General features: G+C 35.4%; 1 protein-coding gene across 1 annotated transcript; it reads right to left on the bottom strand.

The window, feature by feature from the left end:
* Positions 1-2841: 2841 nt before the first annotated feature.
* On the bottom strand, positions 2842-9173 carry LOC103330772 (zinc ion binding protein). The gene is made up of 7 exons (XM_008233381.3): positions 8891-9173; positions 8011-8110; positions 7226-7442; positions 4043-4235; positions 3532-3607; positions 3385-3431; positions 2842-3273 (listed from the first exon to the last, which is right to left on the bottom strand). Exons 1-7 carry the CDS (start codon positions 8977-8979, stop codon positions 3093-3095), a joined length of 903 nt encoding a protein of 300 aa, XP_008231603.2. The 5' UTR covers positions 8980-9173; the 3' UTR covers positions 2842-3092.
* Positions 9174-14824: the final 5651 nt, after the last annotated feature.

Genomic DNA, 14824 nt, shown 5'->3' with positions numbered 1-14824 from the left:
CTCTAGGCCTTTTTTGTGTTGCATTTGGTTGAACACATTTTTGGGTTCACATTGGTGTAACTGGATTTGATATTCTATTTAATGTAACTGGCTTTGGCATTCTATGACCCCTTAATCCTAATTCATTGGTTGTTTCTTTGTGCTATTACTTTTTCTTATGAATAGATTCATAGAGTACCCATGAAAAGGAAAACAATGTCAACAGCTTCCCTCTCTCAGAATGTCTTGTACTATTTATTCACATATGAATTTGGTCGATGGCTTATTTCATCCTTTTTTTTTTCTTCAGATCATGATGGTGTTTGTCAATTGGTTTCATGCCCAATTGAACTTAAGAAGTGGGGGATATATAATCTTCATTGATGGCACAACTAACCATGAATTAATTTGATGAAATCTTACCATCTTGGACTTTATTGAGAAACCTTGAGATCTACTAATAGCGTTGTAAATTCCCAACAAATTATTGGCCAAAAAGAATTCCCAACAAATTATTGGCCAAAAAGAATTCCCAACAAATTAAGCATGGAGAATGAATGGATTGAATTGAAGCTGTAAATAAGTATGTCGACGGGAAAATGTGTGTGTGTGTGTTTTTTTTTTTTCCACTTCTTTTAAATGCGTGCAACATCGTGGGGATGCCCAAATGAGTTCGGTATACATGTTTACTTTCACCTTCACAGACTCCCAATTGCACATAGCCTCAGCAAAGCTTCCAATTTTAGCCTTGACAAATGTTTCTGGCAGGTGGAGGTAGAAACAATTTCTATGATCCTCAAGGACACGATCTTGGAGAAGAGGAATCTTAATGTCTCTGCTCATGTCATGATGATGTTGCTAAGCTTATGTCCAAAATGAGGGGGTTATCATTAGTGAAATGTAATAGTATCTGAATGACTTTGATTTCAATTGGAGACGACAATTTTTTGAGTTGTAGAGATAATTTGAACAAAACAATCACCTTTTTATTTTTAATCAATGAGGTGGGGTGCGGGAATTCGAATTTAGGACTTCCTCTAACATTGATAAGATAAATATCAGCAGACTAATTATTTGTTTGTGATTAATCACACTGCCAACTAATTTTAACAACTCAAAGGATAGCATACGCAGTCAAGAAGATATATTATTTCTTAAACCGTATTAAAACTATTCATTGTAAGCATGTAATTAATACTATATTATATGCCATTCAATTTTGAAGTACAAGTGTAGGATCAAGTATTCGTTAGTAATAAACTTTCCTTAACAGTGTTTGAAAATTTGAATATCACCATTGGTTGGTATATTGGAATGTACTTGATTTTAAAAATCCATGTTTTCTTAAAGAAAAGAAATATTAGGCTGTTAGAAAAATGGAAGAATATATATGCTATATATAGAATGTAATTTAAAATTTTAAAGTACTTTATAAACAAATAATCAGTCATGACTAATCAATGAAATGTGTATTTCATAGGAATACAAGTGTTCAATGAATATGCATGGCATCATGAGTCAATATTGAGAAGACACCTACTTTCACTTCCCCAAAGTGTTTTTTATTTGAACCCAAAATTCCTAACTAAGCCAACCAGGTCTATCTCAATGGAAAAGAACTTTCACTTGCAAACTAATAGTCTTAGTTTTGAACCTCCATGACACCTTGATAAACTACATTTTTAAAGTGATGTTAGTATAAAAAGCAGTGTCAAAACCATTGGTAAATTTTAATATTAAACGGTTGTAATTGTTGTAAAACTGATCCCCACATGACCTTCCTCCCTTGTGTCGGCAGCAGCAGCGGAGGTGACGAATGTGGTGACCTTGGCAGCATCGGCTTTGTTTTTATGTTTGTGTGTTTATAGGTTTTTGCTATGCATTTTCTCCACCAATCATCGGTGGTTGTGTCTCGGCCTATGGTCTCCACCACCATCATTTGCTCTTCGAATCCACGGGTGTCTCTTCCATCGTTTATCATCGGTGGCACTTATGGAGTTGGGGATGCTTTAAAGTGTATGTGTCACTTATTGTTTGGATTATGATAGCGCTCTTTGTAGCTTTGGTAGCTTGTCCATCACCATCTTCTGTTTGTAGCTTTGGTTACCGGTTTCTCTTTGTCGGTTGTGATCTTGCATTGGTGGCGCAGCTCCTGGGTTTTGGGTGGTGTAGCATTTTCGTGTTCTTTGTCTTACGGTTTCCTAAGTATGTGTTGTATTTTGTTGGCTTTTGCCTTTATGTGGCTTCATGTCGTTATGTGGGCCTTATGCCTTTCGTGAGTTTAATGATTGTAGTGGGCTCTATGCCTTTTGTGTCGCATTTGGTTGAACACATTTTTGGATTCACATTGGTGTAACTGGCTTTGGCATTCTATTTAATGTAACTGGCTTTGGCATTCTATGACCACTTAATCCTAATTCATTGGTTGACCACTTAATCCTAATTCATTGGTTGTTTCTTTGTGCTATTACTTTTTCTTATCAATAGATTCATAGAGTACCCATGAAAAGGAAAACAAGTTCAACAGCTTCCCTCTCTCAGAATGTCTTGTACTATTTATTCACATATGAATTTGGTCGATGGCTTATTTCGTTCTTCTTTTTTTTCTTCAGATCATGATGGTGTTTGTCAATTGGTTTCATGCCAAATTGAACTTAAGAAGTGGGGTATATATAATCTTCATTGATGGCACAACTAACCATGAATTAATTTGATGAAATCTTGCCATCTTGGACTTTATTGAGAAACCTTGAGATCTACTAATAGCGTTGTAAATTCCCAACAAATTATTGGCCAAAAAAAATTCCCAACAAATTAAGCATGGAGAATGAATGGATTGAATTGAAGCTGTAAATAAGTATGTCGACGGGAAAATGTGGTTTTTTTTTTTTTTTTTCACTTCTTTTAAATGCATGCAACATCGTGGGGATGCCCAAATGATTTCGGTATACATGTTTACTTTCACCTTCACAAACTCCCAATTGCACATAACCTCAGCAAAGCTTCCAATTTTAGCACCAAAGAACCTACAGGTTCCAAAGCCAGTCACTGGCACATTACATTGTCTGGTTTTGAACTTGTCAAGAACAGATCCTACAGGAGACCAAGAGCATTCAAAGATGTTGAGCTCTCCAATCCACTGCAAAATTCTCATCACTGTCACTATCACTTGATGACTCATCATGACTGGGCTCCTTTTTGACATTCTCCGAAATTCTTCTACGCTTGGAAGCACTCGCAGCCTTCAACTCCATTTTCTTCTTTCTTAACAATCCTACTTTCTCCCGATATGTCCTGAGAGAAAGGAGAACGAAGAAGGTAAAAGTTTACAGTGAGGAAAATAGAGTAACAAAAAAGAAAAGAATGTATAAAATCAAAGCACAGCACCTTTATTGCTGAACTCACCTTTGCTCTACTGATTCAGCCTCTTCTATCATCTCAGCGGCATCAATCTGTGTCACAATTGCAAAGACAAGAGAATGATACGAGTTTGTGTGCAAATCAACCTCATGTAGAGTACAAACAATAGTGCAAGGATATAAAAACGCTCACCTCTTCTTCTTCCAACCTATTATCGACCTCCTTCAAGTCCTCTTGGATCAACTTTTCAAATTCTTTGTACTCATCTCTACCCAACAGTTAAACACAAATTCAAGGTCACAATGTGTTCATGTTAAACCTACTTCAAGAGGAGAAAAATAAAATAAAATAAAGTGACATTAAAAGATGACAACTGCACCCGACAATTTAAAAGACACTAAGAGACCCAGCATATTCAAGACAATATTGCAAAAACTAAAAATTTCAAATAACAAACTTCCCAACTTACACTGTATGAAGATTCAAATTATGAACTCTTTAAGCCTTTTCAGAATCCTTTTAACATGAACAAGTATATTTACTGGAATTTGGAACTTCTATGTATATCTAGAATGGAATTTAGAACCAACAACCTTTGGGAGTAAATACATACTAGACTAGAAAAATCAAAACAAGTAAGAGAACTTTTAAGACAATTACACCATTATAATCCAGGAGTTATTAATAAGAACAGTGTACTTACTTGACATCTGGCTTAACAAGCTTTATTCCCCGTGCAGATAAATCAGCTTCCTTGTTATCAAAGAAGCCCTCAGGAAGAGCTCCCTTTATTTGCTTAGCTTCTGAACTGGCAATCTGTGATGATGTCTGTGTAAGGTCCCTGGCAGGCTCAGTTTTTCTTGTCTCAATCTTTTTGTATGAATCAGTCTCCACCACTGTGATAGAGTCCATTCCAAAGACGATATTGTAAAGTTAGAAAGACTAATCGATATCACTAAAACATAAAAAAAGAAACGGATTGACAGTTGAAAAACTAAATCCAAAAAATTGCCTTCCAGGCAGAGTTCAAATCCTCTACTTAGATTTTCTGTTCTGGTATTGTGCATACGACCAAACCTACATCATTTTAATATAAACCACAAAAAATTAAGCTCTAGAATGACACCATATTGTGCCAATATCAGCACAATATAAATAAATGATCCAATTTCATCTAGGCAGCTACATATGACACAAAAGATTTGGTTTTCCGAAAGGAAAGATTAATTACTGTCTACAACAACAAAAAAAGGGAAAATTACCCAAGTAAGAAAAGGCACATATCAAAACCATAACAAACCATAACTTTAAGAATTGATTCATAAAACCCAAAAACTGTATAATCAAACAAGAAAGCCGAACAGTTTGTTTGTGGCCTAATGGCATTAAAGAAAAGGCGTGATATTAACTAAATGTCATAAAATAAAGGACTATTGAAAAAGGATTGTTGTGGGTATTTTTTTTGTTGAAGTGAAAATTTTAGTGGAGTTTCTTGTTTCCTTCACTTGATTCACTTGATTATGAGCGAAGAAAGAGGCTTAATGAGGGGGACACCAATTTGTTTTCTGTTTTTCCACTAATAAAATTTGTTTAACTATTTCAAAATTCCAATAACAATTCAAACCCCATTGCCAATATCTTCTCCAGTCTCAACCATCATTGATTATTAGCTTGGTTACATCTCAATGACCCTGGGGTTAATTAGATTATAGTGCTAACATTTTCAATTTCATATACTTCTAATGATGCAATAAACTATTGACGGTGGGAATTGTACTTTTTTAGCAATTTATTTATCAAATAAATCAATTCTACTAATAGAAAACGAGGAGCAAGAACATACATGAATCATATATTTACACATCTAGTTGTTTTTTCAATAAGCAAGAGAAAATTTGCAGTTTTAATTGGAACTTTCCAAGAAAAAAATCAACTTAAAAATTTTCAGTTGAGAAAAAAAGTTTAAAAATCTCAGGCCTATCGGCACTTTAGTCATATCAAGTTAGGGGTTAAACTAATAAAACAAACTATTGGGCTAAATTGCATGAGAAATATGCTTTTTGAGTTCTAGTGATTAAGAATTAATCTGGTGGGTGTGTTTTGGTGGAGAATTCTAATGTAGGGCTTATAAATATTCTTCCTCCCAAAAAAAGACAAAATAATAAAACCCAACAAGAAGAAGATCAAGGGGTTCAAGCCTAATCTCAACTGAGTGTTTTTATCCAACCACAGGACATGAAACAAACAACTTAAAAGACATAGAGCAGGTAAGCTAAAAGGCTAGAAAATATTCTGAAAGTAAGGAGATAGGTAATTGCCTATATATAACTAATGCCATCAATGAATTCAAAAACTAGTTGTACAGCTTCAGATGCTATCCTATACAGATATTTTCTACATTTTTGCTGAGGACACAGGTGCTGTGAAACTCTGTTTCCATCAATACAATTATCACTTATTATTTATTATATTACCTGAGAGGATCTCCTTCATAGTTAAGAACAGCAGTCAAAATAACAAACAACAACAATAAGAAAGTATTCACAACAAGGAAAGCAATAAAGCATACTTAGGATATGCCTAGCAACAGAAATGCAAACAGGGGTTTTTATCACAAATGGTCCTTGAGATTGGCGAAATTATCACCTTTGGTCCTTTATGTTTTTTTCTGACATTATTGGTCCTTTAATTATGTTACACCTCACACATCAATTTGGTCATGCTGTTAGGTTCCTTCAAAATTTCTGTTAAATTGCCGATGTGACCATGTGATAATGCCACGTGGCTTTAAATACAATATATGATATATTTTAAATATTTTAAAACTTAAAATCCTCTTTAAAAAGAAAATTAAGTCTTTTTATAAATAAAAAATATTAAAACTGAAACAAAAACAAAAATACACGTCAGCATCCCCCCTTCCCAACCCCTCCCCTTTCAGATCCACTCTTTGCCTCTCTCTCCCTCTCTCTCTCTCTCTCTCTCTCTCTCTCTCTCTCTCTCTCTCTCTCTCTCTTTATTTAAATTTTGGTTAATTTCGTCCCTTCTCGGGTGGGGCTAGAGAAAAAGAGAGGGTGAGAGACAGAAGGGGGAGACAAAAGGGAAATTAGGGGAAGGGGCGGAGGGGGAGAGTTGCTGCAGTTTTTATTTTTTATTTTCTTTATTTAAGTTTCTAATTTTTTTAGATTTTAAATGTTAAACCTTTTTTTAAAAAATTTATTTTTTATTTAGATCCACGTGTCATTATCTCATTGGATATGTGGCCACCACATACGTGACACGTCATCAATTTAACAGAAATTTTGACAGAACCTAAACAGCAGGACCAAATTGATGTGTGAGGTGTAACACAGAGGACCAATAATGTCAGAAAAAAACACAAAGGGCCAAAGGTGTGATAATTTTGCCAACCTCGGGGACCATTTGTGATAAAAACCCATGCAAAAAAAAAAGACGAAATATTATAAAGATTTGGATTGTGCACACATATTGGAATAACTATATTCATAAGCAGTGCTACACTTATATTTTTAATCTGGAAAGCAAGAAGTTGAATGCACTCACCCTTGACCCAGTTTCTTACTCTTTCCCATGGCTAACTACATAAATCTTTTTCAAGCTACCCAAGTAGAATTTAATAATTATGAAGTAAATTGAGTATATTATAACCAACAACTGAATTCTACATAGTTGAGTAGAACCATCCTCCTTTTGTTCCAATAAATGAAAGAGCAAGCTACACCCGTGCAAAAAGGCAAGTACATACAGTCTCTCCCTTATATAATTTTGTATCCTCTAAACAAGATGATACAGTCCTTACTCCTCAGGCAATCAAACTGAGCAATAGGGTGGTGATAATAGTAATATAAACGAAATAGATTCTCACCAGTATTTCGTTTTTGTGCCTCATTGTTGTCAAAAAAATCTGGAGGAAGCCCAGATGACGTTTGAGGTCTAGGCAATTCTGTAGAGCATTCAGGTCTTGGGATATGCAACTCCGAAGGATGTTCAGGCACAGGTTTCGACAATTCTGGACGGACTTCAGTTTTTGTGTTGTTGACTCGGTTTAGTCCAGCTGCGGTAGCTTTGAGATTATTTATTGCCTATTGCGATAGAAACATCGCTTCAGTACAGTCAGATAACTAAATTAAAGATAAAGAAAAAGGAAACACATCTATATTTATGGCATCCCAGGTTCAAATCTAGAGAGTCTAACAGAAGGAAATGCTTCCTCTTTCTGCCAAATATAGATTAAATGTATGGGTTATCCAAGCCAAATTAGTATACGAGAAATAAGATGTAACCGAACAAGATCATTTTGACATTGCCTACATTTAGAGGGATGGGATGAGACCTAGACTGCTGAGCAACAAGATAGAGGGAACCATTCAAGATGGTAACAAAACCACCTTTCAAGAGCTAAAATGGTGTTATTGAATTCAACAGTATTGTAATGCTCCAACATCACAATACATGATTTGATTGACAACAAATGTGTTATTTCTATAACTGTCAAGAAGCAGGAAAAATTGATGCATTCTCCTATTCATATTATTTAAAAAAATTTAGACCTTTCATATCAACTTTGGATTTTCCATATTACAAGATGTTTGTAGGTCTCTTAGTTGCTTAATGCTATGACCAGAAAAGTACTATATGAATCGTTATCACCTCATGATGTTTACGAGATGCTTGATGTGCTTCCCACTGAAATTCAGATTTCAGAGCGATGTCACAAACCCTGCATACGGGCTGGTCAGATTCATTATACCTGTATGTATCACACAAAAGGGCAGAATGAAGCAGTCAGAAACTCTGTCTTAGCAATTTAAATATATAAATCAGCTTTATCAGTAGAAAACAAGATATCAGAAGTAGTTACAAGTGAAAACATCAAATAAAAGGTAAAGGAAAGATAGTATACATAACAAATTCCTAGACACAATCAGGAAAGATAAAAGTAAGCTTGTTTGACATTCCATAATCCGTATCTTCTTAGCTGATTCCCATTTCTATCTAAAACGAGTTCTCGTGAGGTTCATTTCAAATTATGGCTAAGGAATTAGATACTACTTAACAAATTATATTTTACTAGCTAGAACAGAATAATGCATTTGTAAACAGTTAAAAGGGACTGCTAAACAAGATCAAAATTTCAGAGGATGATTTTCTAACATGAAACCAATTAAACATTCAAGACTCTGACAGAACCAACAGTAATAAACACTGCTTAACTTTTCTTTTAACTAGAAAACTACTACTTTAAAAATGAAATTAAGTATTTTAAACAAATGCACATTAGATGTCCCAATTTTAAATACTAAAAATAATCAATTTATGTTTCGAAAGCATAAATTGAAAACAAAATTTACGAAAATGGTTCTACAGAATGCAATTTAAATAATAAATTACATTAAACTGAAAGTCCCTAGTCTAAAAAAATTTATTTGTGTTCTTATAAGTAAAAATATGTACCCAGTTACAAATAATAATATGTGTGTGTGTGTGTGTGTAAAAGCAAAATTGGAAAAGAAGAGGTGTGAGCACTGACCGTACAAGAGGAGAGTCTATGCGCTTTTCCTTCTTCTGGGCATTCAATCTAGCACGAAACAATGCCTTGTTCCTGGCTTTAGCATCCATCTCTAATATCTATGAATCAGAGACTGGGAGAGAGGGTTCGTGAATGGGTGAGGGCGCGGAGAGGGCGTCGGTGGAGGCAACGGCGGATATGAGGTCGTGCGCGGCCGAATACTCAGAGAGGAGGTAGGCGAAGCGATTTTGAGAGAGAGAAGAGAGAGAGAGAGAGGGGAACGGCGTGGAAACAAGTAATCAGATGTGGGAAGGCCTACTGTTTTTCCTGCAAACAGCCGCGGTCTATTCCCGCCACGTGACAGAAACAAATATATTGATTTGTTTGGGCTGAATAGTTAATACGGAGCATAGATGGTTTTTTTCTTTCTATGCAGTAAAAATATTTTTTTGCTCACTGAATTTTACATAATATTTTAATTTGATCACCAAAAAATAAATAAATAAATAAATTGGTGTATAACCCAACGTTAAGTATATAGACATACCATTATTTGGGTTAATATAGTAACCAATTTGAGTATAATTATTTATTAATGACCAAAGTGAAATATAGTGTAGAATCTAATGACAAAAAGATTTTTAACCCTTCTTTTAATGTCTCTCTCCAAGTTTACTCAACGAAAAACAACCACCATATTTATAAATTGTAAAAGTTTGATTATACAGTGACTAATTTGGCTAAATCTTTTTTTTTTCACACGAGAAATTATAGGATTTGGAAAGTTTGCGAGAGTAGTGAAACAATCAGTTTATTGTCTTCCATTGATCTGTTTGCAAGGTTTTGGATTTGAAGTATAGATTTGTGCTTCTGTAAGCTAAATTCAGTGTGTATGTGTATAATGTATGCACACTCATGCACATGTATGTATATACACATTAATTTGAACATTTCTTTTCAGCAGCAGATGGCATGGAGGCGAATGTTATTACACTCTAGAGCAAATTTTGTTACTCTCTTTCTACCTCACTTTTTCTGTCACCCAACACCAACTTGGATAGCATTGTATGTATTCACAGATGCCTTCTTCAAAGGGAAAGAGGCATTCAAAGACCTGGTCAAGGTTATCAAATTCTGACAACTTTTCTTTACCTGGGGTTACTTGATTTTGAAGCTACTGAAGAGGGTTTTCGAGCTCTCTTGAACAAGCTTCGATCAAATACCCATCTCTGATTGGGAACTCTGCTTTCATTGGCCGAGCCACCGATGTTCAAGACAACCATAAAGGCTATAAAATCTGGCCTTCAGAGCCTTCCATGGTTGCCTCTTCCTTCACCTTTTTCATTTTCTCATTTATAAGGCAGTCCAAATTTTGTTTTGTTTTTGTTTGTTGGGTTAGCTGTGTCATGTTTCTGCACTCACTGGTTTGGCAGGCTTCGCTTCCTCGTTTGAAGAGTAGATTTTCTGATGGTTTTCCTCTCAACTCATTAGTAGATGAATGTGCTTGACATTTTGGGGTTCATTCTTGTGGACAGTTAGCTAATGAACCAGGGAACTACTTTGTCTTGCTAGAATTTTTCCTTCTTGTAAGGTTTGAATGGCAACTGGGTTACTGTTTTTCCTTTCTACTATCTAGAACCTTTCTTGACAGGCAATTGTAAACAAATGGATTCAAGGAAAAAAAAATCAGTTAGTAGATGCAAGGGGTTGTAACTCAAAAGTGGTTAAGAGCAATTAATCATGCACCCGAGGTACTAGGTTCGATTCCCCTCTCCCAATAACGCCTGTATTTAACAATAATAAATAAATAAAGCGCTTAACAGTTGCATTACTAAACAATAAAGCTTAAAACATATGGTATTACATCACAACAATCAGGATCCACATTTGTATCCTAAAGCATTTGCTTTACTTTTACAATTCATGCCTTTATATCTCAGGATACAAAGAAGGGAGTGCTATTAATATTATCTTCAAAGGTTTCAAATAAATGCATTGTTGTCCTGCTTCAGGCAAGGGGTCATATTCCTCCACTCTGTACAAAATCATTTCCAGGCAGGTCTTGTATTTCATACAAGAAATATCAGATTACACTTTTCTGCTGAAAAGTCTTACTATCGCTCTAAAAATGGAATAGTTCCATACCCTAAGACTCCATTGAATCAACAAAAGCTAAGTGTTTCTAATACTAGTCCAGCAACTTCACCTCCATGCGAGAATTGCAACCAAAAGTTATTATAATCCATAAATAACAAAATTTATTACAACCCGTGATAGTGTTCAAATCTTGAAGCTCATGATGTAGAAGACGAATGTAGAGGAGGCGGCTGATTTGTAGAAGTTTGAGCAGTAGACGAAACTAAATGTAAAACAAAGAAAAATATCATTAAATTAAGCACTGAACAGGAATATATCAACTTTAAAAAAAAAAATGAAATTTCAACTTACTTGCTTGGATTTCTTCAAGTTGCTTATAAAATTCAAGCTCCTCGTCCATAGGCTCTTTGTAGAAGCAAAATTCATCCGCTCTAAGCCAATCACAAGTACACACTAATGCCTCTACCATTTCAGGAGTCAATGAACTTCTAAAAGGATCCACAATCCTCTTACCCAGGCTAAAAACATTCTCACTAGTAACCGTAGAACTTGGGATTGAAAAGATTTCCTTGGCAATATTTGAAAGGATTGGATATCTTGATTGATTCCCTTTCCACCAATCCAAGAGTTTGAACCCTTTGTTAAAAGCATTTTCAAAAGGATCGGCGAAGTATTTATCTACTTCATTGGATATGTCCGCAAGTTGTTCCTCCTTTATTTGTTGCAAAAGGTCCCTTACCAATTGTGATTGAGCATCATCACCATCAAGCTCATCCTTAGCATCCTCATCTTGTAAATCAAACAATTGTAGACTCCCAATACTAGCAGACCCTTTATACTCATTATACAAAGTGAGCATACATTTTTTAACCTCACTAACAACAAAGTCTATCTTAGTAGGCTCGGCTCCAAGATTTCGAAAGATGATCTTAAGCATTTGCAATTTATATCTAGGGTCCAGAACATGGGCTACAAAGACAAGCTTGTTTACAGTCTCAAAGCTCCCCCAAAACTTCTCAAATTTTAACTTTATTGAAAAAGCCACCCTTTGCAATTTAGGATCTCTACCATCCTTCATTTTTTCTCAATCTCAACTTGTAACCCAACCATTTCGGTAAATACTAGATTGGATGTACATGTTTTGGTTGCACTAAGCTTAAGAGTTGTATCATAAAACTTCTTAAGAAAATGCACCAAGGCTTGTGCATTCTCCCAATCCTCCTCTACTGGAGGGCCCACTCTCTTCACAAGCCCTTCCTTTGCATCCTTCTCATACTCATTAAAATAGGCCACAAAGGAAGCATTGTCATTTGCCATCCTACTAAACACTTTCTTGTACTTCAATGCACCATCAAGCATTTTATAAGTTGCATTCCACCTAGTAACATCATCCATGGGCACATTTGCCATCTTCTCATTTTTCTCTAAGAAGACAAAGTCCCTAAACTTGGCCAACCTTTCTGGAGATGAATGAATGTATTTCACACAATTCCTTATCCCCTCAATTGAGTTATAAAGCTCCTTCAACACATCCTTAACAATTAGATTAAGGATGTGACAAGCACACCTCATATGCAAGTACTTGCCATCAAGCATAATGGTGTTCTTTGACTTGAGGCTCTTTGCCATGTACTCAACTGCTTCATCATTTGCGGACGCATTATCAACTGTAATGCTGAAGACCTTGTCAATCCCCCAACTATTCAAACACGCCTCTAAGCACCTCCCTATGTCATCACCCTTGTGACTAGTGATCTTTGTGAAATTGATGATCCTTTTATGCAACTTCCAATCATTGTCCATAAAATGAGCAGTGACTACCATGTAATTGATGTTTTGAATTGATGTCCAAGTATCGGTTGTGATACTTACTCTTTGATCACCGATAAGACTCATGATCTTAGCCTTCTCCACTAAGAACAAATCCCACACTCCCGCCGCAATCTCCTTCTTATTAGGTATCTTGAAACTAGGTTGAAGTTCAGTAATGAAGTCCTTGAACCCGGAGCCTTCAACCGCTCTAAAAGGCATCTCATCCTTAATGAGGAACATAACACACTTGAGTTCACTTCTCTTCTGGTTAAAAGTTTGGGGGAATAGACCACCACCCATGGTCTCTAAATTTAATACCGATTGAGTTTCATCACCCGTTGATAAAGAGGAGAGAGCTTGCATCTCCTCGCTAAGTGATTTTTTAAACCAGTTGTCCCATTTTTCTTAGAATCAGCTGGCATTTCCTCTTTGCAGTAATTGCAAACCCCAATCACCTTTACCCCATGAGCATCTTTCTTTATCATTTTCTTGCAGTGTAACCACACCACAGATTTTGAGGGTTTCCTCTTCTCTCCCACATTGACAGAATTTATTTGTTGCTCTTGAGATTGTGTTTGGGGTTGAGCTTGGGTTTCGAGTTTAATAGAAGGTGTACTAATTGAGGCATTTAGCGTATTGGATTGGCTAGCCTCCATCCTATCATAAATAAATATACCAACCAAACAAACAAAAACCCCATAAATTCAATTATCACCAAACATTATAACCAATCAGCAGCTAACACATCATTATCAATCCAAAAATGAATCCTAACCAATCATCCAGCTATAATTGTTTCGCTAATTATTATCATATCATACACATCATCATTATCAACATTTTTATATAAAGAAATATGTTAAAACAGATTTCATTATTAAACAAATTCAAATCATCAACATTCTCATCAATTCATCATCAATTTATTTTTCAATTCCCATCCATTCAAGTCATCAATTCTCAACATATCAATTCGTCCTCATCATCATCATCATCATTTCTTGTCATCTCATTTCATCATCATAAAACAGATTTGATTATAGACTCAATTCAACATTATCATATATCAAATTGAAAATTTGGGTATGTAAACCAAAATCTATTATACCACTGCCATTAAAAATAAAATTTGCCCAGATTCATTGAAGAGTAGAATTGCAAAAGTACAAAAGGCAAAACTCCTAGGCATTGCCTTGCCATGTTGTTCAGATTACAAATTGAGGCAGATTTTAAAAGAAATTTACCTCAACCCAGAACAGAAAACAGCCAAAGCAAACAAATTGAGGCAGAGCACTGCAAAACCCACAAGAAATTGATCAGGTTTTCAATTCTATTTTACCTCAAATATCCAGAAAAAGGAAAAAAAAGAAGAACCCAATCAAAATTTATCAAATAACAACCAAGAATAGAACAGAGAAATAAGAACTTCAAAAACACTACCTGTGGGTGTTTGAGAGAGAAAAAGCGAGAGCGCGAGCAAGGGAGAGAGATAAAGGAGGAGGAGTGGTCGCCGTAGCCGGTGGTTGGTGGTTGGTGGTTGGAGGAAGATGGAACCGGAGCTGCTGTAGAGGGAGATGAAGGAAGTGAAGTAATGGTTAGGTTTGGACGGGATGGGTTGGGGAAATATTTTTTTGTTTTCTTTTTCTTTTTGGGGCTCTCCCCCAATAACATTTTCGGGCTAGACAATTTGGGCGCCAAGATTTTTGGCAATTATCCGCGACACTCTAAAAATATATATAATGCGACGAATAAATATGTGACGACTTGCAAAATACAGCCGATGTTTGGACAATATAAGAAAAATATTTTTGTCTTCCAGGAGCATAGCCAAGTTCTTTCCAATTTCTTTATTCTGTTTTTTGGTTTATAGGCATAATATCTTATGATTTTATAGAAAATCCCATTTTATAGTTGTATATATTACGTTACTAGCTAGCCAGTGTAAATGCTTGCAAATTAAAAACTTGTAATTATTAATTCATTTACAACCATAACTGAAAAAGAGAACAACCAATAATAAGTAGATATCGTTATCAATACTAATGA

This window comes from Prunus mume, linkage group LG5, assembly GCF_029339155.1.
Source record: "Prunus mume cultivar Tortuosa linkage group LG5, ASM2933915v1, whole genome shotgun sequence".
Taxonomy (NCBI): domain Eukaryota; kingdom Viridiplantae; phylum Streptophyta; class Magnoliopsida; order Rosales; family Rosaceae; genus Prunus; species Prunus mume.
Note: the sequence above shows the minus strand (reverse complement) of the source record. Positions and strands in the feature narration are given on the sequence as shown.